This window comes from Phascolarctos cinereus, unplaced genomic scaffold (genome assembly GCF_003287225.1).
Source record: "Phascolarctos cinereus isolate Bilbo 61053 unplaced genomic scaffold, phaCin_HiC Scaffold_7;HRSCAF=346, whole genome shotgun sequence".
NCBI lineage: Eukaryota > Metazoa > Chordata > Mammalia > Diprotodontia > Phascolarctidae > Phascolarctos > Phascolarctos cinereus.
In genome coordinates this window covers 155963903-155989248 of record NW_027556180.1, presented here as the reverse complement: position 1 = coordinate 155989248, position 25346 = coordinate 155963903, and the positions used below count along the sequence as shown (strand labels likewise).

Below are 25346 nucleotides of genomic sequence, written 5' to 3'. Positions count from 1 at the left end.
TTCATTTACATGAACTACAGATCCCAGAATGCCCCTGAAGCCAAAGATATTTAACAATTACATCCATTTGGAAAAGAGATTATTTAGCAAGTCTTTGAGAAAAGAGCCAATCACTTTTGCTTTCATCTTTGGCTGGTCCTGGGGGCCAACTCACCCAAGGTGATGCTCTTGCTGCAAGAGTGTAAAAGAAAAGTTCATTTTGTCCGTTGCAAAAGGAACAGTGTAGTGCTTGGTTGAAACCTCTGTAGGTTTGGCATACTTTGAAGAGAATCTCCATCTCCTGCTAATTCTCCTGGAGGAAAGTAGAGGTACTCGAACTTTGAATTATTATTTTTAAGGAAAATCTACTTCCTATGTACATGCTGTTGGAATTGGCAGATATATTTGCAGCTATAATTGGTGAATGAGCGTTTCTTCACGGACAAAGTGGCACGTTCCCCACTGGTGCTGGCCGAGTTGGAAACTTCATAGTCAGTGTGTTGTTTCACTAGTAAATTTTGTAAATGTTTAGCATTTTGTTGCTTTGCTACCTCTTTCTGGAAACAACTCCAGCATTTGCTGCGACTGGTGAAGAGCGACGAGTAAACCCAGAAAACTGTTTAATATGGGGACCTGGCCTAAAAGCCAATGTTGTTCTGCCTGCCCGGTATTTCTATATTCAGGCTGTGGATTCCGCAGGTCAGAAGTAAGTAACACAGCTTCTTCTTAATACTATTTTTGAGCATGGTTAAAATCTATCCTAATTTCATAGGTTGTATCTGGGAAGAGAGAAAAAGAAGAAATAAGGGAGTAAACAAGGGAAATTCTTCAAATAAATTTTATTTTCTAGAATTTTTAGATTCATTCTTTTTAAAATTTGCTAAATTCCTCTACTGTAAGTAGTGTTAACCTTATAACTGCCAGTTCATTCACCTTCTGCCTTTTATTGACCAATAAGGCTTGACCACTAAGCCTTTTATTGATACTTTTTCCTAAATGTGAGGGAGAATAATCTCAACCGAGGTTGGAAACCCATCCATCCTGATCCATCCCGATCCATCCCGATCCATCCCGATCCATCCCGACTCATCCCTCCTATATCTGATTTATTTGGAGAGAGCCTCCTTTGTTTTAAATCTCTAACATTGTCAGCAGCAAGAACGTGAGCTTCTTCAGAGGAGGGACCGGGTTTTTGTCTTTCTTTGTATCCCCAGTGCTTACCCACAGTGCCTGGCACATGGTAAGTGCTTAATAAATACTTTTTGGTTGACTGATCTAGGGTTTAAAACATCTGAAATCAATTTCAACCCCTTTACTCTAGAGTAGACTACAAACTACATTTCAGCTCCATCTAGTGGTCTCCCCTTTTTTTTCTTCCTTAGATTGTTCTCTTCCATTCACCGGAAGTTAAACATGTTTTGAAACTTAATGTTTGAAGGAAAATTACAACATTATTTCTAACATAGAAGTAGCAAAATATGAAACCCCTGAGTTGTTTGTTACAAGAGCAGTGTTTCCACGTTAAGATGTTCAATTCACCAAAAGTGTTTTATAATCAGTGCTTTTTAAAAACTATTTTTAAACAAATACATCTGAATTCATGGCTAATGGATACTCTACTAAGTATTCTGTAGAAGTAGAATCTTTGTAACTGGCCAGTTAATACAGATATGGAAAAGTGTGTTTTGGAGTAGGAACAAATAATTCTTTATTGGGTTTTAAAATTAAAGGATAGTGACTTTGATCACCTGGTGACTTAACTGCTCAAACATTCAGAAAAATCAGTGTCCTGATGCATATGCACAGAGCTTAATAGCCATTCCTTTTAAAATCTTCACTTCTGTTCATTTGAAGTAGCTGGTGAGGTGGGAGTGGTACATAAATGGAAGTTACAGGTCATAGAATATAATAATGTACCAACTGTGCTAAGATATATTTTGTACAAAATTGATCTTGCTCACATAGATATATCTAACACTACTCTTGGACAATTTTGTACTGAAAACATTATTGTTACTACTTCAAAAACTGCCTTTTTTTCCATCTTTCTGCATTTGTAGCTCATCTTTGCCACTTCTATACCAGAAATGCACAGCAGAAAATGGAGAGGCAGAGAGTAAGATAAAAGGCAAAGGAGAGTAATAAAGGCTATTTACTGTCATGATCAGGCAACAAATTTCCTGTGGGTACAATTTGGAGAACATTTAGAGAACTTTATTAAAAGATAATGTTATGTCCTTACAACTTGTCATAATTCCTATTATAGGTTCACTACCTCTCCAGGTGAAAAGGTATTCCAGGTTAAGATCTCAGCACCAGATGAACAGTTCACACGAGTGGGAGTACAGGTTTTGGACCGAAATGATGGATCCTTCATTGTGAGATACAGAATGTATGCTAGCTACAAAAATCTGAAGATAGAAGTTAAAGTCCAGGGTCAACATGTAGCCAAGTCTCCATATATTTTGAAAGGTAATTTAAGAAATGGTTAATTGCAACATTTTTGTATGTTATATTTCTTAAAAACCCAGAAGCAAATACTAATTTCTTATTCTTTAGTAGAAACATCTTGACATCAATTTATAAACATCATATTTTGAAGGCCTTTAAAAGCAGTAAATTGAAGCTGAGTGTGAGGGTGTACTTCTGTAATATCTGCTACTGGAGAGGCTGAGGCTGGTGAATTGCTTGAACCTGGAAGTTCTGAGCATTAAGTCTGGCATTCCTTTGGTGGGCCCTGGGTTAGGGGAGGCCACTAGGCTACCTAAAGAGGGGCAGATGAGCCCAAGTTAGAAGCAGAGTGCCCTTTAAGTGCAGTGGCATACCTAGCCTGATTGAGATAAGGAGATCAAGCCTCCAAAAAAGAGGAGTAAATTGAAGACATCCATATGAAGGAGGGATTCAGAAGCTTGACAAAAGGAGATAAGGTCTTTCAATACTGCATCTGAAAAGAATTTATAGCTTAGCTAAAGAGGAATAGAAGTGTTTAGAAAAAAGAACACAATCTATGAAGAAAAAACTAGACAAATAAGCAGTTGTGGTTGTTTTGTTTTGTTTTCTCAGAAGATCCACAATTATTTCTTGGATATAGGTGCTATCAAAATATTCAAATCACAAGCCCTCCAGCTATTATTAGATTGGCTTCATGGGTTCTTGAATCCCCAAAAAATCCCCACCTCATGAATGGGCATCCTCCTCTGAACCTAGTTAGCCTGGTCTTGGCAGCTAAGTGAGGAAAACCAAACATTCTTGCAGCTAAACATGTCATGTTTATAGATTAGAAAACAATTTGATAGTTTTTAAGATATTTGGTCATTTTTAATAAAAGGTATTCATGGAGAAGCATAAATGTGGTCAGTTTTTTCTTCTCCTACCTAGTATTTCATTAAATATTAAGTGATGTTCAAAACACTATGCAAGATATTGTGAAGAATACAAACAATAAGATTCCCTGCCTCTCAGGAGTTTACAATCTAGTTACAACTTATTTCACCCAGATCACTTAGCATAGGTTAAATAGTATTGGGGAAGCAAAAGAGCATTTTAAACTTATCAGGAGAGTGGCATAGCTACCTACAAAGGAAAGAACTACAAAACTTTGTGCTCCCAGAACTGGTACAATTGGTGATTCTTGAGACAGACATAACCTCTATTTCAGCAAGTAAAATAAGAAAATAATGCTGTGTTTCCCAGAGGGAAGTTCACATCCAGGATGGAAAATGGTCAAATTAAGTAGCTATTTATTTAACAGCTTAGGTCTCTAAGTTTGTGGCCAGAATGCTGAAGACAGTATTTGCCTTAATAGTTAGAGGATTTCTGATTTCATTCATGTGGATATTCTTGCTGATGCAAATAGTGACCCTTCCACACCTTAGTAGAAGACAGTCTTCTTGAGTCTTGTGGCCAAAAAAGTAATCATCCTGGGGCCAGTTGGGGAAAACTACGTGTCCCTATGCGCCAAGTTTATCTATGCAATTCCTTGCACAACAGATGTGGAATCTGTCCTTGAGGTTGGTACTCAAAGCCTTTCCAGCTTGGTAGAACCAATCAGTGTTTGTGATGCTCTTTTATAGCCTTTTGAGACATAGAGTCACCTTCGTGCCTTAATGACACATCAAAATAGGATTTTGGTTAGGTGTGGGGGGGACAATATATTAAGTAACTATTAAAACTTTGTGTCTGTAATTTCCAGTGGAGACCCAAAATCTAGATTACCAAAGGGCAAAGGGGTTTTTTTGTCTTTTTAATGAGGAGAGAAAATAGATGTTTGTTAATTAAAAATAAAGTTAAAAGAGAGAAAAGAAAAAGAAATGGAAAAATTCATGTAGTCCGAGGCTTTAAATTATCAGTGAGAGAATTGTTAATACTTAGCAGTAATTCTTTATCTTTGAATAACTTTTTATAATTTACAAAGTGCTGTCATGTCATATGGCAAAGAATAATTTCCAGGTTTTCTGACTTTGTCTTCCACACTTTTTACTTTCTATCAATTCATATTCTTACTCATAAAGTGCCAACTATAAATTTAGACCTCTAATCTCTCCAATAACTCTGTGAATCAAGTTCAGTTCAGGAGTTCATACAAACCACAGGAACAACTTTATATAGTCTTATGTTTTAAAAATAAGTGCCCATTAAAATTAAGTTCATCATCAGTAACACAAGAATTCTGCCCTGAATAGAAGAAGCCCTTTATTTAGACACTGTATTCTGATATTAACAAAGCGTCCTAACTCTACCAATTACTGCCCAAATGACTAAGGCCACATATCCATCTGGTCTATTAAGTTACCTATAAATACAATCATTTTTACTTTTAATATAAGAACTTGTCCACAGGTAGTGGTGGTGGTGGTAGTAGGGATTGTCTTCATGGTTGGCTTAGTAGAGGTCACCACATGAACTCAAAAGGACAGTACAATTGTAACAATATATTTTTTTCAGTACATAACAGAATTTGGTATATAATGGGTCTTTCTTGACCCCCAGATAAGTTTGGTTCCTATCATCCTGGAAAATTGGCACTAAGAATATTCTAGCATAATAAAAAAAAATTTAATAGTCTATCATTCCCCTTTAATTTGTCCAAAAGCTTTTATTTATATGTAATGGTGGTAATGTACTGTAATTGTGAGAATACTAAATGACATTATTGCTGCTACATTTTGACATGTGACTTGTATGTAATTAGGGCCTGTCTATCATGAGAACTGTAACTGTCCGATTGAAGACAGTGCTACCTGGCTAGAGGAGATGAACTGCCCCCAAAGCATTCCCCAGATCCAGAGAGACCTTGAACCTTTCCCCACAGTGGATCCAGATAAGATTGCAGTAGAAATTCCACAGAGGTTTGGACAAAGACAGAGCTTGTGCCACTACACTGTGAAAGACAACAAGGTACTGTTGAAAGGAATATTCTATGTTGGGGCCTTCATCCTGATTAAAGAGGCAAAACTCAGTGAGATAAAGTCAAAAAGGAGTTTATTAACCCCAAGGCAGAGTGCTGGGGCTACCCAGATTTAAGGAGTGAACAGCCTTTATAAACAGAAGTAACATCTTCCATATAAGGGCAAAGGCATTTTGATTGGATCATAGAATTGTGAGGAGGTGAGATTAGTGCTGCCTCAACTTTTCTCTGTGTATTTTTGACTGGTCTAGGATTTTAATATAGAGATAGGGTTAGGGAGCTTGAGTAGAACCTGCCACTACTGATTATGAAGAAACTGACTTAGTGATAAGGAAATACCATTAGGGCTAATGCATATTTCCTTTTCCAGCAGGACCATCCTCCCCAAAGTCAAGCAAGATTAAAACATGGGGTCACTCCCAATGACTCTGCATTAGTAACTGGTTTTACACAATACGATAATGCATGCAATAATATTTTTGATTTGTTTTCAATTTTTCTTATTATATGTGGGTGTGTGTGTGCATACCTCACTAGCTAAACTTTGGTCAAAGATCACAATAACAATCATATTACCTGCTTGCTCTTAATGAAGGCAATACTTTTTGACTGGTATGACTGATTTCAAATTTTCTTTCAGATTTATATCAAGACTCACGGTGAACATGTAGGTTTTAGGATTTTCATGGATGCCATACTACTTTCTTTGACCAGAAAAGTGAGTATATTTTATCTCTGAATTGGAATGCCCATCTCAAGCTCAGGTTTCTTTCTATGCAGGTGCTCTATATTATAGCATTGTTTAAATGCCACCCCTTACAGTCCAAGTCAGAGGACAACCTTGCCTTAGAATGAAGTGTTTTGGATACTTTGGTACATAAAGCCTACATGCATTGGGAGGGGGGAGGGAGAAGATTCTAGTGCAATATTTTGGCATCAATATTTAAATAACTCATGTTAGACAGTGCTGATGACCATCAGACACTAACTGTTGATGCCACAAACTGCCTCCTGGGCATCTCCAACTCGATTTTTCCATATGTTTGAAATTTAAAAAAAAATCTTTCCCTCAGAACCACCTCACCTTCCTAATTGCCTTATTTCCATTTAAAATTCCACCTAGTCACCCAAGTTCACAATCATTCTCAACTCTGCCTTCACCTTCTCCCTTATATCCAACCAGTTGCCCAGGCTTGTCAATAGTACCTCCACAGTCTCTCTGATATCATTCCTCTCTATCCAGACATATGGCAACTATCCTAATTCAGGACCTCATTACCTTTCACCTGGACAATTACATTGGCCTCTGAGTTGATCTCCCTGTCCCTCAATGCATCCTTCACATGGGTTAGCAAATTGATATTCTTTTTTTTTTTGGCTAGGCAATGGGGTTAAGTGACTTGCCCAGGGTCACACAGCTAGTAAGTGTTATGTGTCTGAGGTCGGATTTGAATTCAGGTCCTCCTGAATGCAGGGCCGGTGCTCTATCCACTGCATCACCTAGCTGCCCCAGCAAATTGATATTCTTAAAACTATGTTCTCACCACATCACTCTCTGGCTCAGGAAGCTCCAGTGACATCCAATTGCCTTTAGGATAAAAACTAGATTTACTGTAATATTTTAAACCTTTCACACCCTAGCTGCTGCCTAACCTTTCTAAGCTTATTGTACATTTTCCTCCTTATAGTACTTTATTTTCCAACCAGGTCTACATGCTGTTCCTCATACACATTTCCATCTCCTCTCTCTTTGCCTTTGAACAGGATGCACCTAATGCCTGAAATGAGCAAGCTCTTTACCTCAGCCACCCTTAAATAAATCATTAGCTTTCTTCAGCTCAAATGCCACCTCTCATAAGAAACCTATGTTGATTCCCTATGTAGCTAGTGCTCCCCAAATCATCTTCTATCTCATTTGTGTAATATATTGCTTATCTGTTTGAATGATGCTCTACACTACTCCCCCTTATAACTCCTTAAGGGCAAGAGCCATTTTGTTTTTGTCTTCTCATTCCTAGTACCTAGCACAGTGCCTGCTACATTGTAGGGATTTAGTAAATGCTTGTTCATGTTCACATTCATGTAATGGTGGTAATTAACAAATTAGTTAAATAATCACAAATATTTATTGAACTAAAGGCACCTTTCCTGTTTGATTATATAATATATAATATAAATGAAATATAATATAACAAAATTTATAAAGCATCTTCTACAGGCCAGGCAAATAGACTAAAGGATCATGAAGCACTTGCAAATATTCTGTATGTATGGATCTGTTTAGGAAAAATTCCTATCTTTCTTTTACAGAAGAAACATTGAAATTGGTTGCACAGTAAGAGAATCAGGAGAGAGAGAGAGAGAGAGAGAGAGAGAGAGAGAGAGAGAGAGAGAGAGAGAGAGAAGAGAGAGAGAGAGAGAAAATAATAGCCATGACTCCAATATTCTACTCCATTGCATTGAACAGTGGGCTGAGTTTCAATTGTCCCCTGCTTGCTAACTCAATGCAGATACTCAGGAAATGAATCTACTTTACAAGTAACATAAGTATGTAATTAGATGTCATTTATATTTCTGAGCCTAAGTTTCCTGATCTACAAAATGGTATAATAGTATCTGTCCTATCAACCCCACCAGAGTATATTAAGGAGCTAATGAGATTATTTTTGCAGTACTTTGTAAATGCTACAAATTATTTTTATTTTTAAGAAAAGTCAAAAGAGCAAGAACTCTAATTTTATCACCAATATAAATGGTAATCCCTCTAAAATTTGGTAGATAAATCTGAGAAACTTGCCTGAGGCTCATGAGAAGTTAACTGCCTTCTCTAGAGTTAAAGAGCTTCAGATCTGAACCATGGTCCTTCTGACTCCAAGTTCTTCATTCTGTTCTGCCTCATTATTATTAAGATAGAGTTAACAGGTTTATATAATACATTAAGTATAACTTATTTTTCAGCCAGTAGAAAAAAATCAACTGGTTGTATTTTTAATGATTTAAACTGCTAGATCAAAAACTGAAGTTTAAAAAAACCCGAACTTCTCTCCCTACCACAGTGTCTCTTTCCCTCCCTACTTAATCCTCCTCCTCCTTCCTCTCCCTTCTTTCCCTCTCCCTTTCCCACTCTCCTTCCCCTGCTTCTCTTTCTCCTTCATTCTCCCTCTGCAGATGATTTCACAATTTCTTATTTTGTTGTTTCTAAATTATTCTCATTTTTCTTTTATAGAAGAAATGGATCTCTTTTTTAAGAGAAACACTTATCAATCAAAATCAGTAATAGAAACTCAGTGAAATGATGGGTCCCCAGGCCATGATGTGTGGGCCTAAGCAAGTTTAATAATAATTCCACTTAGCAAATATATACTGTGTGACATTTTTTTTTCAGCCAAAGACAAGGTTTATTGAAGATCCGTGTTTTAGCTAGACTCTTAAGGAACCTGAGCATCTGTGGGCTATTGGCTAGATTGTGAGCTATTGGCCAGATTGTAAAAATCTCAGCAGTGGCTAGATTATAAGAATCCCGGTATCTTAATGCAGACAAGAGGACTTTATATACAGAAAGACTGTGGGAGGGATCTAGGAGTGGCCAGGTCCTTGAGGTAATAGAATTACCAAAGGTGGGAAGTGGCCTGGGGCCATAGGGAGGCAAGACAATGGAGGGGAGATTGGCTACCCTGAAAGGCCAGTTGATGGGATTATAGCGAATGCCACAGATTTGGCTGTGTGGGAAAGTCCAGGGTTTTTCCCTTTCTGGGGTCTAGATCCCATCCTCATCATTCCCCCCTCAAACAAATGGGACCCAAATTCTTTTGGAATAAGGGGAGAGGGTCTCAGCTTCTGAAACTGCTTCCTGCTGGCAAGGGGTATAGAGTTGTCCCTGCCTCAAGGGGGTCTGAAAGAGGAGGTTGACTGGAACCAAGCAGAGGCTGCATCAAGGGAACAATGTGGAGGCATTGGCTAGTACCCGCTGTTTTGAATGGTCCATAGTCTAGAAGACACAAATTTCTAAGTTTAGAAGCTAGCTTCATTACCTTGAGCAGGATGTGCTGAACCTGGGTGATGCTTTCAGGCAAAAGTTGCCCTAGAGTGCAAGGCCATTGCCAGGGGGGTCCACGCTGTGGCTGCTGCCCCTCCCCCCTCCTTCTGACGCAGTTTAGGGGTTCAGAGGTGCTGGAACCACAAAATCACCACACCTGGGTCCTGGCCAAAAGAAGCCTTCTTTCAGCCAAAGACAAGGTTTATTAGAACATCCATATTATTGGGCAGACTCTTAAGGAGTCTGAACATTAGTAAACTATTGGCTAGACTTTAAGAATCTGAGCAGTAGCTAGATTAGATTATAGTGGCTAGATTTTAAGAATCTCAGCCCGTGTGACAAAGTGCTTTCATGCACTATATATTTGCTGAGTGGAATTATCCTTATTATTATTAAAGCTGCTTGGGCTCACACATCATGGCCTGGCAACCCATCATGTCATTGGATTTTCATTTCTGATTTGACTGATAAATATTATTCTAAAAAGAACTATATGACACACCTAACTACTCTAGTGGCAGTCAGTCACCAGAATTATTTTTGTTTTCTTAGGTGAAAATGCCAGATGTTGAGTTTTTTGTTAATTTAGGAGATTGGCCTTTGGAGAAAAGGAAATCCAATGCAAACCTCCATCCCATATTTTCCTGGTGCGGATCTACTGACTCCAAAGATATCGTGATGCCGACCTATGACTTGACTGATTCTGTTTTAGAGACTATGGGCCGGTAAGTGGTCACTTAGAGTTTTCTCAGAGTAGGAGTTTTATTTCTCTGTTGACTTTTATCCAAATCAAGGTATGATCTACTCAGGTTTATATAAGCATATGATTTTTAATATAAAGAACCTTTGAATTTTAGCAGGGAACGTCTTTTGATTCTTCTGTCTTCTAGAGTGAGTTTGGATATGATGTCTGTCCAAGCTAACACAGGACCCCCATGGGAGAGCAAAAACACTACAGCCCTCTGGAGAGGGCGAGACAGCCGGAAGGAAAGACTTGAGCTTGTAAAACTCAGTAGAAAACACCCAGAACTCATAGATGCTGCTTTTACCAACTTTTTCTTTTTTAAACATGATGAAAGTTTATATGGTCCCATTGTGAAGCACATTTCATTTTTTGATTTCTTTAAGGTAAGACATCAATAGTTTCATAAGTTCTCAGGGTTTTAATTTTTGTAACTAACATTTATAACACCCAAGTTTCTACCCTCATTTAAATTCTGTATTCTGTTTTATTAAAGCATTTTAACCCAGCTTATATTTTTCCTAAAGCCATACATATTGTTTACAACTGGCTCAGATAAGAATTACTTGGCATCCAGGTGGCTATTCCCAAGCCATCTGGTGGGAAAGATGCCAAAAGCTACATCACCTCTGTTTTCCTAAGATCAAAGGAGGCTTCTTATGCCTAACATGTAAATTTCTCTTACATCTGGGGAGTATCCCCAACACACCATACCCTTTTCCAGTTTGTGGAATACTTTACTTCACATTAGGCTACCAAGTAACCTTTGAAAATTCTGTGGCGGTGGTAGAGGTGGGTAGGTAGGTGAACCAAGGCAAGGGAGTAGCCCTATAACTAGGAACCTGCATGCATACTGGGTTTTCCACTACAGCATGTCTTCTAGCCTATCAGATTTCTTTTTTGTATGTGAAATTATCAATCATCAACAAACACACCATTTTGCTATACAAAGAATAAGGAGCTTGTATAAGCAACTGAATTGTAACAGTTTGTTCTGATATATATTAAATTTAACAAGGTGATAACAAAACTTTTATTTGTATCCCCTTCTGCACTTTTTGTGTTTTCTTCTGCGCATTAAAAATATTTTATTGATTTTTCTTTTTTTTTTAACATATCTATCGCTATCTACTGGTCAACCATCCCCCCATAACTCCCCAGTAGAATCTCATACATGCATACACATATACATATGTGTATGTATGTGTGTATATGTATGTGTATATGTGTGTGTATTCCAGCAAAAGAAATCAACACATTGACCATGGCTGTGAATTCCTTTCTCAGTCTATTGTCTGTCAAGAAATAGAAGGTATGGGGCAGATGGTGCAGTAGATAGAGCACCGGCCCTACAGTCAGGTGGACCTGAGTTCAAATGGGGCCTCAGACACTTCACATTTACTAGCTGTGTGCCCATGGGCATATCACTTAATCCCATTGCCTAGCATATAAAAAGAAATAGAAGTTATGTTTAATCATCAGTCTTTTGAAATCACTAGTGTTGGTTGCTTTGATCAGAGACTGGAAGTCTTTTAAACTTGTTTTCCTTGACATTTTTTTTGCTGCCATTAAGTAAAATGTTCTCTTGATTTTGCCCATTTCACTTTACATTGATTCATTTTTATAATGAAAATAGGGTTTTGGGGTTTTTTTTTTTTAGCTCTACCTATATTTTGTTAATCATTAAATGTTTTGTTGTGTATCTCCTACCATTGACAGCTGCACAAAACATTTGTGAAGCACTTTAGATTAAGGTACTGTGGTAGGTGCCAGCAATACAAATAGTTCTTACAAATCTCCTATTTTTCTGAATTCATGTTTGTCATTTGCTATGGCTGCAACATTATTCCATTATGTTCACATAACACAATTTGTTAAGCTATTTTCCAGTTGATGGGCTTCTATTTTCCATTTTTTTTGTTATTAGAAAATGTGTTGTTAAAAATATGCTCATAAAAATGGATCCTTTCTCTCTGTTGTTGCTCTCTGGACTATATCCCTATAATTAGTATTTCTGAGTCAGAGGTTAATACACTTTAGCACCTTTTTTTTTTAAATATAGTTCCAATTTTTTTTTCCTAAAGTGGTCACACCAACTCACAGTTCCACCATTAGTGTACCTACTTTCCTTCTGGTGACTGAGTTCTCAAAGGCTTCTGTTATTTTCACATTAACTTTTTTATTTTTTTTAATCCAAAGCATTTTCTACATAGTACAAGCTTCCAATTATAACAGTTCTGCAAATGTTCAGTTTTCAAGCTCTTTCATCCCAAGGCTTGTTATTCCCAGAAGACATTTGTGTAGCCATCTGGTGTTTAAGAGAGAGAGTTAACATAGTACAGAACGTGATCTCATTAGGCACACGAGTGAAGTAAATAAACGACTGCAGACATTACACTTTCACAAATAAACACAATGTTCCTTATGCTGTCACCTTCTGAGTACAATCTTCAATTAAAAAAAGGTTCTTTCAAAGTTAGCCTTGTTACTGATTTCATGATCTCCAGGGCAGCGTCTAAATTGAACATTTAGTTCCCAGTCAGTATGCATAGAGAAATAGAACATTAACAGAGTAACATTAACTAAATGGTGAAAGCAGGGAAGAAAATCAGCTGCCCAAACTGTGTCTTGGGGAATGAGAAGGAAACCTAATTGCAATTCTCGTCTGGTGTATCTTGTTCTACAGCACAAGTATCAGATTAACGTGGATGGTACTGTTGCAGCGTACAGGCTGCCTTATCTACTAGTTGGCAACAGTGTTGTGCTAAAGCAAGACTCTATTTATTATGAGCACTTTTACAAAGAGCTTCAGCCCTGGAAACATTACATACCAGTGAAAAGCAACCTGAGTGATCTCTTGGAAAAACTTCAGTGGGCTAAAGACCATGATGAAGAGGTAAGACAAAATTCAACAAATATGTGTTAAGCATTGACTGTATGCAGAGCAATGTGGTAGTTAAGGAGGTGGAGATTTGAAATGTAGTTAAGGTGTCAGTCAGCTAACATTTATTAAGAGCCTACTATGTGCCAGGCACCATGCTAAGTGCTAGGGATACAAAGATGAAAAAGAAAAACAGTCTCTGCCTTCAGGGAGCTCACAAACTAATGGGGAAAGACAACCCACAAAAGGAAGCTAAAAAGGAGGCATGGGGAAAGGTGGAGAGAAGGAAATGTACTGGCAGAGGGGCCCAATGGAGAAGTCCAAAGATGTGTACCAAATGGGTCACTTAAATGCTCTGGATCTGGCAAGCCTTTAGGATCATATTGTATAGACCTTCTCCAGAAAAGAGTAAACTTTTCCCCATGGAAGCTACTTTATTTCCCTCCTCTTCCACCTTCAGAATTTACATAGAAGATGCTCAGTCTAATTCCCCATCATACGCTTGTGGCTGAAAAACCAGTCTTTGTGGTCTGCAAACCAGCAATGACAGCTGTGCCACCTAATATAACAAATGGATCACTGCTGGCATCAATAAGAAAATGAGAGGGTCATTAGGCACTCCATTAGGGAGCTAGCACTCCTCTATCCGTAGGGGAGTAATTGTAGTTTTCATTGAAATGAGGAGTTTTAGGAAAGCAGCCTCTAAAATAAAAGAATTGAAATTGGGTTCTTACTCATTTCATGAGGCCATTGTCTCCTTGTTTATTTTATTTATCCTTGGGGAGGGAGAAGGGGACTTATTTCTTCCAATTTTGGGGTGGGTACTTTTCTTTTCTCTCTAATTTGAATTCCCAAAACACCTTGCTTTAATATGCATTTGCTTAGCCTGTGAGGAGAACACCCTATTAAATGTCTCCTCTGCCAGATAAGAACCCCCATCCTTCTGTTTTTCTGGCTTCACCTCATTACTCTTCTGCTGTATCACATACACAAACTGGAACATTTTATTCACTTCAAAAAGAAGCATATTGTAAAATTATATAATAATGAAGAATGTCATTTTCTTCCATAGGCAAAGGCAATAGCAAAAGCAGGGCAAGAATTTGCAAGAGACAATCTCATGGGTGATAACATATTTTGCTATTATTTCAAGCTTTTCCAGGTCAGTATTTGCAAAGGTGATATGAACATAACTTGTGGTTGTAAATGCCTCTATGGTATAGGTGATATACTGCTAGATAATTTGTAAGCACACACACACACACAATTGTGCAACTATATCTTTTCACAATTGTGAATGATAGAAAGTCAGACAATGTAAATAATCAAAAACTAAAGAACAAATAATGGAAAAGGTCACTTTCAGTTGATAATATGTCATTATCCTTAGGGATAGGTGGTGGTCCATTTGTCAATGAACTGGTCTGTAATCATACAGCACTAAACATAGATTCATATTTATTCCTTATGAAATATTTCTTGCAGTAAGATCTCTTTGTTTAAATGCTGCAAATTATGTTTTGACCTGTTGCTATGCTTCTTTAAAAAAAAATAACCAGGAAGGAACCTAGGAAATTGTTGCCAAAGACACAAACTCTTAGGGCTAGTATTCCAAACACAATTGACAATAAAAGCTGACAGCATGAAATGCCTTCTGCAGAACAGAGAAGTAATAAATAATTTGTATTTAATAGTTCTCCGTGTTCAGAATTTGTTTCAGCATTGAAAAATTCAATGTAGCTTCACTCTAGTGTGCCTTGCTGTAGCATAAAAGCTTGGTATAGCAAGGGTCTGTAAGGATGTGCTTCCCAATACCCATTTTTTCTTTGATTTAGAAGATAGTACATCACACCTGTGGGTCAAGGAGCAAGTGAACAATTTGCATTGTTCAAATGGCTTGTGAAAAATTGCTGCTTGGATTTCTTCTGTCCCATTCATTCATAGATGTGTGAGCTATTTATTCATTGTTTACTCTGTATAGGACATTATGTTACATACTGTGCAGGATTCACAAAGGCTAATATGTCTGCCCTCAAGGAACTTATACTAAAGCAGGGGAGGTAAAGTACACATACACCTATTTATAACACAAGTCAGATCAATTCCCTACTGTGTGTAGAGCACTGCTAGCAGCTAAGAGAGATGCAAAGTTTAGATAAGGTACCATCTTTGCCCTCATAGAACCTATTGCCTAGTTTGGAGATATGACACATACAGAGATAAAGACAAATTATGATATGTGTTAAGTGATAGATGAATAGGGCAAACCAGGTGTTAGCTATACAGAGAAAGAAAGAATCAGAAGCCAGTGCTGTGTGTATGCTCAGAACAGTTGGAAGCTCTCCCTGTCATCTCACACTTGGCAGAGGAGGGTGAGGGATCTCACCATGTCAGAAGTCTGTAGCATGGATCTTGTTAGCAGAGATTCAATTCAGCAAACATTTATTATATAAAAGGAAAGCTCTAGCATTTTCATTTCTTTAGAAGGTATTGGAAATCCTGTATCTTACAATGGAAATGTAGTGTTTTTTTAAAGCTATTTAGTATTTAACAATTTTTAACATTTGTTTTTAAAACTTTGAGTTCCATATTCTCTCCCTTCCTCCCTCCCCACTCACCTCCCATTGAGAAGATAAGCAATTCCATATAGGTGACACATGTTTAGTCATGTAAAACATATTCATAATGGTCATGTTATGAAAGATAGACAAGGGAAAAAAAATCAAGAAAAATAATATTTTCCTTTAACTAGGAATATGCTAGTTTACAAGTGACTGAACCCAAAATTCGAGATGGCATGGAGAAGGTGGAATCTCAGTCTGAAGATGACCTCTTTCCCTGTAACTGCCACAGGAAAAAGGTGGGTCTGGCTATTGTTCTATTTCACCAAACTGGTCTTCTTCTGACTTTGCTCTTTTTACTGTTAACTACCATACATTTAGTCTCCCATGTTTGAAACCTTGGTGATATCCTTGACTCTTCCCTTTTACTCATCCCAAAATCTGATTTGCCAAGTCCCTTTAATTACCTCCATAGTACCTTCTCACATCTGTCCCCTCCTCTTTATTCTAGTTACCACCCTAGTATGGGATTTCATGGACTAATCCTTGGAATATATCACTTATATCTCTAGTTTGGCATCAATGTATTAATCATTACATTTTAGATACTGTTAAGAACTAGTTCTGAATTTGCCTTAAGTAAATGATTGTCTAGCACATCTTCATTTTGTCCACAAAGAATGAGAGATTTTGTCAAATGTCATGTAGAAATTCAACTGTATTATTGGCTATAGCATTCCCCTGACATACCTGTCTTAGTAACCCTATAATGTCAGTCTGGCATAAAGGTCACATAGAAGAAGGTTAACTTTGGTTTCTTGTTCCCAAAACGCTATCACTCAGATCAGTATGACACAGAGGGAATCTTTACAATAGATCAGTTAAAAGTATAATAGGCTATTTGGGGAAATGATGGGTTTCTCATCACTGGAAATCTTAAAGCAGAAGTTTAATGATCACAATAGCTATAACTATAATAATAGCCAACATTTGTATAGTGCTTTAAGGTTTGCAAAATGCTTTACATATGTTTTCTTGTTAGATTCTCTGGAAAACCTTGTGAGGTAAGTGACTGTATTTTCCCCATTTTACAGCTGAGGAAGTTGAAGTTAAATAACTTACCCAGAGTCACACAGTTAATATATATATGTGGTTGTGGGATTTTGACTTAGGTCTTCAAGATTCCAAATCAGACATTCTGTCCACTATACTCTGTAGCTGCCTCCTTAGCTGATCACCTAACTACTTATTTGTCAGGGATGTTGTGGGGGGAAGTCTGTTCAGGTTTGTTTTGAACTAGTTAATTGCAGAGGACCTGCTGAAGAGAAATAAGATGATAACTTGAGGGCATGGTATGGTCAAGGGAAATGTTTGTTTGTTTTAAAGGATTCCTGAGCTGAGATTTCTATTTTCAAAAAGTGGAAAGAAAGCCAGAAGAAAGGGAGAGACTAGAGATGATAAAGCAAAATAGAATGATAATTAAAATAGCAAGATATTGGAAGGCACAAGTGGAAGGGTTGGTGCTGACAGAGAAAAGAAGTACTTTATTCTCAGAGACTAGAGGATTTGAGGTGGAGAGGAAAGGAAATGAGGAAGTTCATAATAGATGGGCTCAATCTTTTTAGAAGGTAGGGCATCTGTCTGGAGGGAAAAGTGTTGGACAGGGTGTTAGGGGTAATAATAGAATTAGAACCTAGGTTTGAAAAAGCTACTGTGGAGAGTTTGTTAGGGAATTAATCAAAGATAAATGAAAGGATTGCTGTGCCCTACTGTATGCCTGGGCAGTTAGGTAAAGCAATGGATAGAATGCTGGCCCTGGAGTCAGGAAGACACCTTCCTGAGTTCAAATCTGGCCTCAGACACTTCCTAGCTATGCAAACCTGGGCAAATCACTTAACCCTGTTTGCATCAGTTTCCTCATCTGTAAAATGAGCTGGAGAAGGAAATGGCAAACCACTCCAATATCTTTGTCAAGAAAACTAAACAGGGTCGCAAAGAGTCGGACACAACTGAAACGACTCAACAGCAACATCAAATGCCAACTGGATGCCCAGCTGAAGTTAGATAAAATGAACATGTAGTGAATCCATTCAGCATCCTTTTTCAGTGATTCAGGAGATGGCCAGTGACGAGGGTGACTCTTGGGTATTGAGTATCAGAATGGCAGTGTCAAGATAAAGGATTCAATGGCAGAGGATAGGTCCTTGTTGCATACACACACACACACACACACACACACACACACACGATATATAGATGTGGATCTTATGAAAAGGCCAAATAAACTTTTTATGAAAGGTCTCTGAGATCAAGGGAATTGAGAAGTTGATAAGGTTGAGTTTTCCAGGATCTTATGTAAAACTTATGATAGCTTTTTTTTTAATCAAGGTGTATATAGTTGTTAGAGTCTTTTACATTTTTTTAAATGAGCAGTTCAGTATACCTCAACTTTACTTATTTAAAAGTTTCATATATATATATATATATATATATATACACACATATATATATATATACATACATATATATATATATATATATATATATATATATATATATATATGTATTCATGGAAAGTATTTTGATGTTATTTATCTTAATAAGTCCCTGGTGCAGAAATGCCAGTTAGTAGAATATATAAAGACTTCTATGTAAACATGCTTTGAAAGTGAGTAGATGTCCATTAACATCTATTTTATCATATTTTTAATGCATGAAGACTATATTTCATTTTTAAAATAGATTAACTGATTTCCCATGTAAGTGTTTATAATAGAACAGAATTGATTTGGGGGATTATATTCCTGGATTCTCCAAACTTTATTTTTTTTTTAAATCTTAGAGCTAGAGCCTCTCAATAATGAGTTTTCTATTTTTAATGTAGACAATATTAGTCTTCTTTAGGTCCCTAGTGTAATAATAATATAAAAAAGTTACAGTACCCACATTCATGTCTAGTCAATCATCCCTCTATACTAGCATAATGAAGGACTAGGTTTTTTTTAGGGATGATTTTATAATGTAAGATTATTGAAATCCATTACTTACAACTGTTATAATTATTGCATAATTTGTTCTACCACCCAACCCAACCTTCCCTAATGGCTGACTAGGCAAAGACCTGGGAGGTAATTGGTAGGAAAAAAGATAGCTCACTGCCAGTTAATGGAAAGACAAAAAAGAAGAAAGATATTAGCTATTCTACATAATCAGGCTATAATTATACCCTATGTGCATTACTTAAGCAAAGTAAGGACTGGGCAGTAAGACTGCCTCTCTTCCAAATCCTGCCTTTTTATGATTTGAAGTAAATACAGAAAACCTTAGAGATTATCAAGTCTGAGACCTTCTTTTTGCAGGTGGGAAAAGGGAATCCCATAGAGTTTCAGTTGCTTAAGGTCACACTTCCAAGTATTTGACAAGATTATAATCAAAGCTAGCACTAACCCCCAGATCTCCCTACTCCTAGTCTCTCTTCTTTTTTCTCTCTGCCATATTCTCTTTTCTCCTTAGTGACTGCTCTTGGCATTCATTTTCACCCAATTTTTCCTAAGCATTTAGGGTTAAAGTTAGAGTAGGAGAGTCCACAACATTATTTACCTTGGGTCCAGAGGCCCCATAGTGAGAGCCCTGGCCTCCTTCCTATTTTGCGTACTAAGAAATAATAAAGAAATATAGTAATAGAAATGAAAGGATTGTGTAGACATTAATAACTTTGTTCTTTGTAATTTCAGGCCAAAGATGAACTCTGAAGTTAAGAAATGTCTTTTCTTGGAATGTTGGTGCTCAGAATAGTTCCTTAAGGGAAAAAAAAGATTATTTTTATTACACTACTTAAGTGAACAAAAATAAAACTTTGCAGTGCAATGTTTCAAATTATGAAAAGACAATTTTTTCTTTTATTATGTAGTGTTATTCCTAGGACTTTGTTTAAAACACATTTTTACAGTTTTGTAATAAAAGAATAAAATCATCATTATGTTAAAGCCTTGTGTTATATGAAGTGAATTGTTTATTATATCTATACAATGAAAGAATTTTTTTTACCTGAATAATATTTCCTGGAGAATATAACAGATTCAGGGTTTTTCTCAAGATGAATTTGTCATTTCAGGAGATGGACTCATTCTTTCAAGTCACTAGTGATCCATGTCATGCCAAATATTAAAAGGTAATTGAATAATAGAATTTTAGAATTGGAAGGAATACTTCTTAATCAAATTTAATTTTTTCAATTAACAAACATTTATATTTTCTTCCTCTCAAACTTCTTATCCCCCAAATTGGTTAAAGAATAAAAAGGAAAAAATTATAATTGAACATTTGTAATAAATATGCCTAGTTGAGTAAAACAAATTGCCTCATTGTCCATGTCAAATATATGTCTCATTCTGCACCTTGAATCCAAAATTTCTGTGTCACAGGGTGGGTAGCAGAATTCAACATACTTGGTCATTGTATTGATTAGAGTTCTTAAGTGGTTCAAAGTTGTTTCTTAACAATGTTGTTGTTGTGTAAATTATTCTCCTGGGTTTTTTTTTCACTTCACTTTGTATCAGTTCATACAAGTCTCCCCAGATTTCTCTAAACCATCCCTTTTGTCATTTCTTATAGCATCATAATATTCCATCGTGTTCATACTAATTTGTTCAGTATAATAATAGTAATACTAGGCAAAAGGGTATGCACAGTTTGGTGACTTTGGGGGCATAGTTACAATTTGCTTTCCAGAATGGCTCCACCAACAGTGAATTAAAGTCCCTGTTTTCTCAAAGTCCTTCCATCACTTTAATTTTCTTTTTTGAATTCCTGTAACTCCTATACATTAGCCCAAGTTTTGCCCTCTAGTGCCACAGAGTACATACTTAATAAATTTTGTTTTGTTTTGTAATTAAGATTGTGGTCTGCTGGAGACAGGTTCAAGAGCTTCCGAATTTCAGTTAAGACTCACTGAAACTTCTTCAGATGCCTTGGTCATTAATCTCTTAGCCTTTTTTAATGGGATACTTTTACTTGGGAAATATAGTTGTATAGATGGAGGTGTGTCTTAGGTATTACCATTAAATGTGTCTGCTGTTAAATAAGCCGGATGCTCCTCATGCCTAAATGTCACTAGAAAGCACCCATGTGTGACTGAGATACATGGTGTGTTTTTGGAAGACATTTTTTGTATTTATCAGGCAACGCTATTTGTTACTGAGAAATTTTGATGTATGAGATGCTTATACACTGTGCAACTGAGAGATGTTCCATGTGTCAATGGAAAAGAGAAAATACCAGAGTGAAAAGAACACTGAACTTGGAGTCAGAAGACTTGTGTTTTAATATCAGCTCTACTGTGTGCTAGCTGTGTGACCTTGGGCAAGTCATTTAACTTCTCTGGGACTCAGTTTCTTCATCTGAAAAAACAAAGTGAATTTTTTTAAATTATGAAGTTAATAAGCTTTCCTTATATAAAGAACAGAAAAATTAGATTGTATAATATTATGAAATTATATTATAGTGGTTCTTATAGTCTGTGGACCCCAAAGGATATATACACACACACACACACACACACACAATGTATAAATATACAATACACAAATGCATATATGTGTGTATATGTATATATGCATATATATATGTGTGTGTGTGTGTGTGTATGTATATCTCCTTGTGGTAAGCCAGATTTTCATGTACTTCAACCAAAACAATGTATCACCACAGATTAAATAAAAAGGCAGATATGAGAATCTATCTGTTTTTTATTAAGCCAGACACTAGAGAGGTTTGCAAGAAATATATAAAGAAATGTCACTCTTCTCACTTTTTTGTGGGGGCAGAATAGTTACTTTTCATAAAAAATGGTATTTATATTAGCATACAATAGATTTATTATTGTAAATAAATTAATATTTTAAAAATATATCCATTTTCATTTATGATATAGTAAATATCAATAGATATAAGCTCTTTGGGGTCCTCAATTTTTAAGAGTGTACAGGGTCCTGAAAACAAAAGTTTGAGAACATTTGCTACATGCCTCTTGGAATTTGTTTTTTAAGTACATATTAAACACATTGGTTCCAATGCTGTGCTGCTTGCCTGTGTCCCTTTTCTTCTTTCTTCTGCGTATTTTAAAAAACATTTCCACGTATTTTCCTCATTTTTTTCTGGTATCACTAGATTTTTATAACTACCTTCCCCACTTCCTCCCTAAGAAAAAGAAGAGAAAAGGTCTCCTATAACAAATAAATATGGACTTGATATCTACAGGTCTTTCCTACAGGCCTACCAAATTAAACCACCTAAGACAGCTTTAGAAGCTTTGTTGGTTCTCCACCATTGGGGTGGCATTTAGTATATGAAAGAAGTAACTTACTAAATTCATGTCTACTTAATAGCATCTCAATGTGTTAAGAGAATTAATCTACCATCTAGAAGCTCTTAATCTATTACCAGTAAGTAGTTATTAGGAGAATTTAGCTCATTGTTTCTAAAGTTAAAGGTCTGTAAACTGAATTCTGAGACTATATTTTATCTTCTACATATGATAGTAAGGCCCTGTTATAATTAGTTATGGGTGGTTTTAACCCTACCTTTTACACTATCATACTAGTTCAGAGATGGAAGGACCATTAGAGATCTGCTATAGCCATTTTATAGAGAAAAGAGCTGGGGCACAGAGAGGGAAGGAAGGAAGGAAGGAAACATGTATTGAGCATCTACTATGTCAGGCCCTATGCTAAATGCTTTATAAGAATTATCTCACTTGATCTTCATCATAACCAGGAAGTAGGTGCTACTATTATCCTCATTTTATAGTTGAGGAAACTGAAGCTGAGAGGCTAAGTGACTTGCCCAGGGACACACAACTCGTAAGTGTCTGAGGTAGGATTTGAACTCAGCTCTTCCTGACTCCAAGACCAGTACTCTCTCCACTAGTTCCCGTGAGAGAGGAGGGAAGGGAAGCCTCATAGAGAGTAAGGACTAGACTCCAATTCTCTTTGGTTCTTTCTAAACCACTCCTCAACTCCCACCCCATATCAAAACACTAGTGCTTTCCCATTCCAAAATTAGCTTGTATATACTTCATATATATTTTGTATTAAATGTTAGGTCCTTTAGGGCTCTTTCTTTTTTGTCTTTGTATCCCCAACACTTTGGAACACAGTAGGTACTTAATTAATACTCATTGATCAATATCTCCATTAAGGAGGACCTCGAAATCTGAGGGGCTATAAAGTGGTAAGCAGTCACTAAGTCCTTTTGAATGGACTTCCTCCCTCCACCCCCCATACTGATTTTAGGATGTGATAAGTAGAATTTCCAGGATAAATTATTATTATTATTTTTCCAACTTAAATGGATTCACCAATTTAAAATTTTAATAACTATGTTGATTTTTTATTTATTTTGTTAAAACATTTCTCAATTTTAATCTGGTTCACATCTCTTAGTTGATCTTTTCACTTCCCATCCTGCTCTGCTTTGTGAATTGGCTTCAAGCTTTAGTAATAATCAAGAAGGCACTAAAATACTGGCTTTTTAAAAATAGAATGATAGTGAGCTTGCTGTCTCAGGAGATATTCAGGGGAGTTTTGTAGAGGGAATTCTTCCACCGTGAAGAAGGTTGGAATAGATGTCCTCCGTGACCCCCTCCAATTTCAGATTTCTGTGATTTTGATCTTTTTATCAAGGAAGCCTCTGCTAAAATCCCCATTGTCCATATCTCACTGTGGCTTTAAAGTGAGCTTGGGATCTCAAAGGCTATGCCAGTAGAACCTAAGCTCTGTTAGGTCCTACCAAGCAGGGGAAACTTGGAGCATGAGCCTAGAAATAGTCTGTGTCTTTGTTGTCTAAGGATTTGCCCTGAAGGGGCTTGTCACCATAAGGTTGGCTACTATGTTATAACATTTTCAGCAGTAGCAGAAACTGTCTCCTGTGCCATGGATGGTGTTGCCCTCTGCATCTACATCATGGATTCTTGAATGACTGAAATTAATACAAAAGCAACCAGAAGACTAAGTAGGATTTGGAAGAGCAAGAGTAGTTTCAGGAAATTTTACCCCTCAGGTGGTGCTAATTTCTGCAATCCTTCCAACTGCTTCTCCTCAGGTCACATTATTAAGCATTGAGAGGTATAGATAGATACATCCCAATGTTCAAAAAATATGTCCCAATCTATACTTAAGTAGGTCAGAATTCTTGAGTAATTCCGTCGAAGTTGCTTGTCTTTACAACGTTAAACTATTTTCCTGGTTCTTTTCTCTTCACTCTGTATCATTTCATAAAGCCCTCCCAGGTTTCTTATCCCTTTTACCATTAAAAAAAATTGTATTTAAATAGTATTCCATTACAGCAGCTAGATTGGTTCAGTGGATAGAGTGCTGGGCCTGGAGTCAGGAAGACCTGAGTTCAAATCTGGCCTTAGACACTTAGTAGCTGTGTGACCCAGGTCAAGTCACAACCTGTGTTTGCTTTACTCCATTGGAGAAGGAAATGGCAAACCACTCCAGTATCTTAGCCAAGAAAACCCTACGGACATTTTGGTTCATGGGGTCATGAAGAGTTGGACACAGTGGAACAACAAAAGTATTCTATTATATTCATATACTATAATTTGTTCAACCATTCCCCAACTGACAGGTAATACCTTAGTTTTCAGTTCTTTGCCAACATAAAACAAGAGCTGCCATAGATATTTTTATACATATAGATCCTTTTCCTCTTCCTTTGATACCTTTGGGCTATAGGCCTAGTAGAAGTATCACTGGGTCAGGTTAAGTCAGGTCAACAAGTAAAGTAAAAATGCATTTATTAAGTACTTACTAAGTCAGGCACTGTGGTTAAGTGCAGGAAATACAAAACACAAGAAGAAATACAATCCCTGCCCTCAAGAAGCTTATATTCTAATGGTAGAATACAACATAAAAAGGAAGCTGAAAAGTAAGGTAGGGAGGGGGAGAGATGAAGGTACAAGGTTGGAGAATGGTAAAGAAAGTCTAGATATTTAGGAATGCATCTTGTATAGAAATGAAGACATGGCTAACTTAGGCATTCTTCTTAAAATAGAGGTTATGAGGGGAACCAGACAATCAAAAGGTTGGATGTTACTTTCAACCTTTGAAATTCAAAGTGAGTATAGATTTTCCAGGGTAAAGCAGTTTCTATGGAAGGGGAAATAAAATCTAGAGAGTCAGGAGTACAGACATTTTAGTGACTTTTGGGGAATAATTCCAAATTATTTCCTAGAATAGTTGTTCCATTCATTTCTGCATCAGCAATGCATTAATGTGCCTGTTTCCCCTGCAGCTCCTCCAATATTTGCCATTTTCCTTTTTTTGTCAACTCTGCCAATCTGATAGGCATGAGTTAGAACTTCAGAGTTGCTTGAAATTTGCTTTTCTTTATTAGTGATTTGAAGCACTTTTTCATGTAGTTGTCAATAGCTTGGATGTCTTTCTTCGAGAACTGCCTGTTCATAAAAAAGTTATGTATAAAGACATTTAATTATAAAGTCAATTGTTTATTATGTGCATTATTTTTTATATAAATCATGAGTTACTGGGGAATTGAGGCAAATGGGATGGAGAAGAGAATAAACGAGTGAATGAGTAAAAAAAGCATTTGTTAAAATGATAAAGTTAAATGCCTACTATGTGTCATACACTGTTCTAAACACCCAGAGGAAAGCATGAATTACAAAGTTAAATGCCTACTACATGTAAATTCCTAGAGAAAAGCATCAATTATTT

General features: G+C 36.7%; 1 protein-coding gene across 2 annotated transcripts; it reads left to right on the top strand.

Moving 5' to 3' along the window:
* Positions 1-19592, top strand: POGLUT2 (protein O-glucosyltransferase 2). 2 transcript variants are annotated; one of them, XM_020972388.2, is made up of 10 exons: positions 1-685; positions 2246-2451; positions 5171-5376; positions 6027-6104; positions 9975-10147; positions 10313-10550; positions 12851-13060; positions 14118-14207; positions 15798-15905; positions 19341-19592. In XM_020972388.2, the coding sequence occupies exons 1-10, from the start codon at positions 504-506 to the stop codon at positions 19356-19358; spliced, it is 1509 nt and encodes a 502-aa protein (XP_020828047.1). In that variant the 5' UTR covers positions 1-503; the 3' UTR covers positions 19359-19592. The 2 variants fall into 2 exon arrangements, with proteins under 2 accessions (XP_020828047.1, XP_078003430.1); XM_078147304.1 differs by having other exon boundaries at positions 12-308.
* Positions 19593-25346: the final 5754 nt, after the last annotated feature.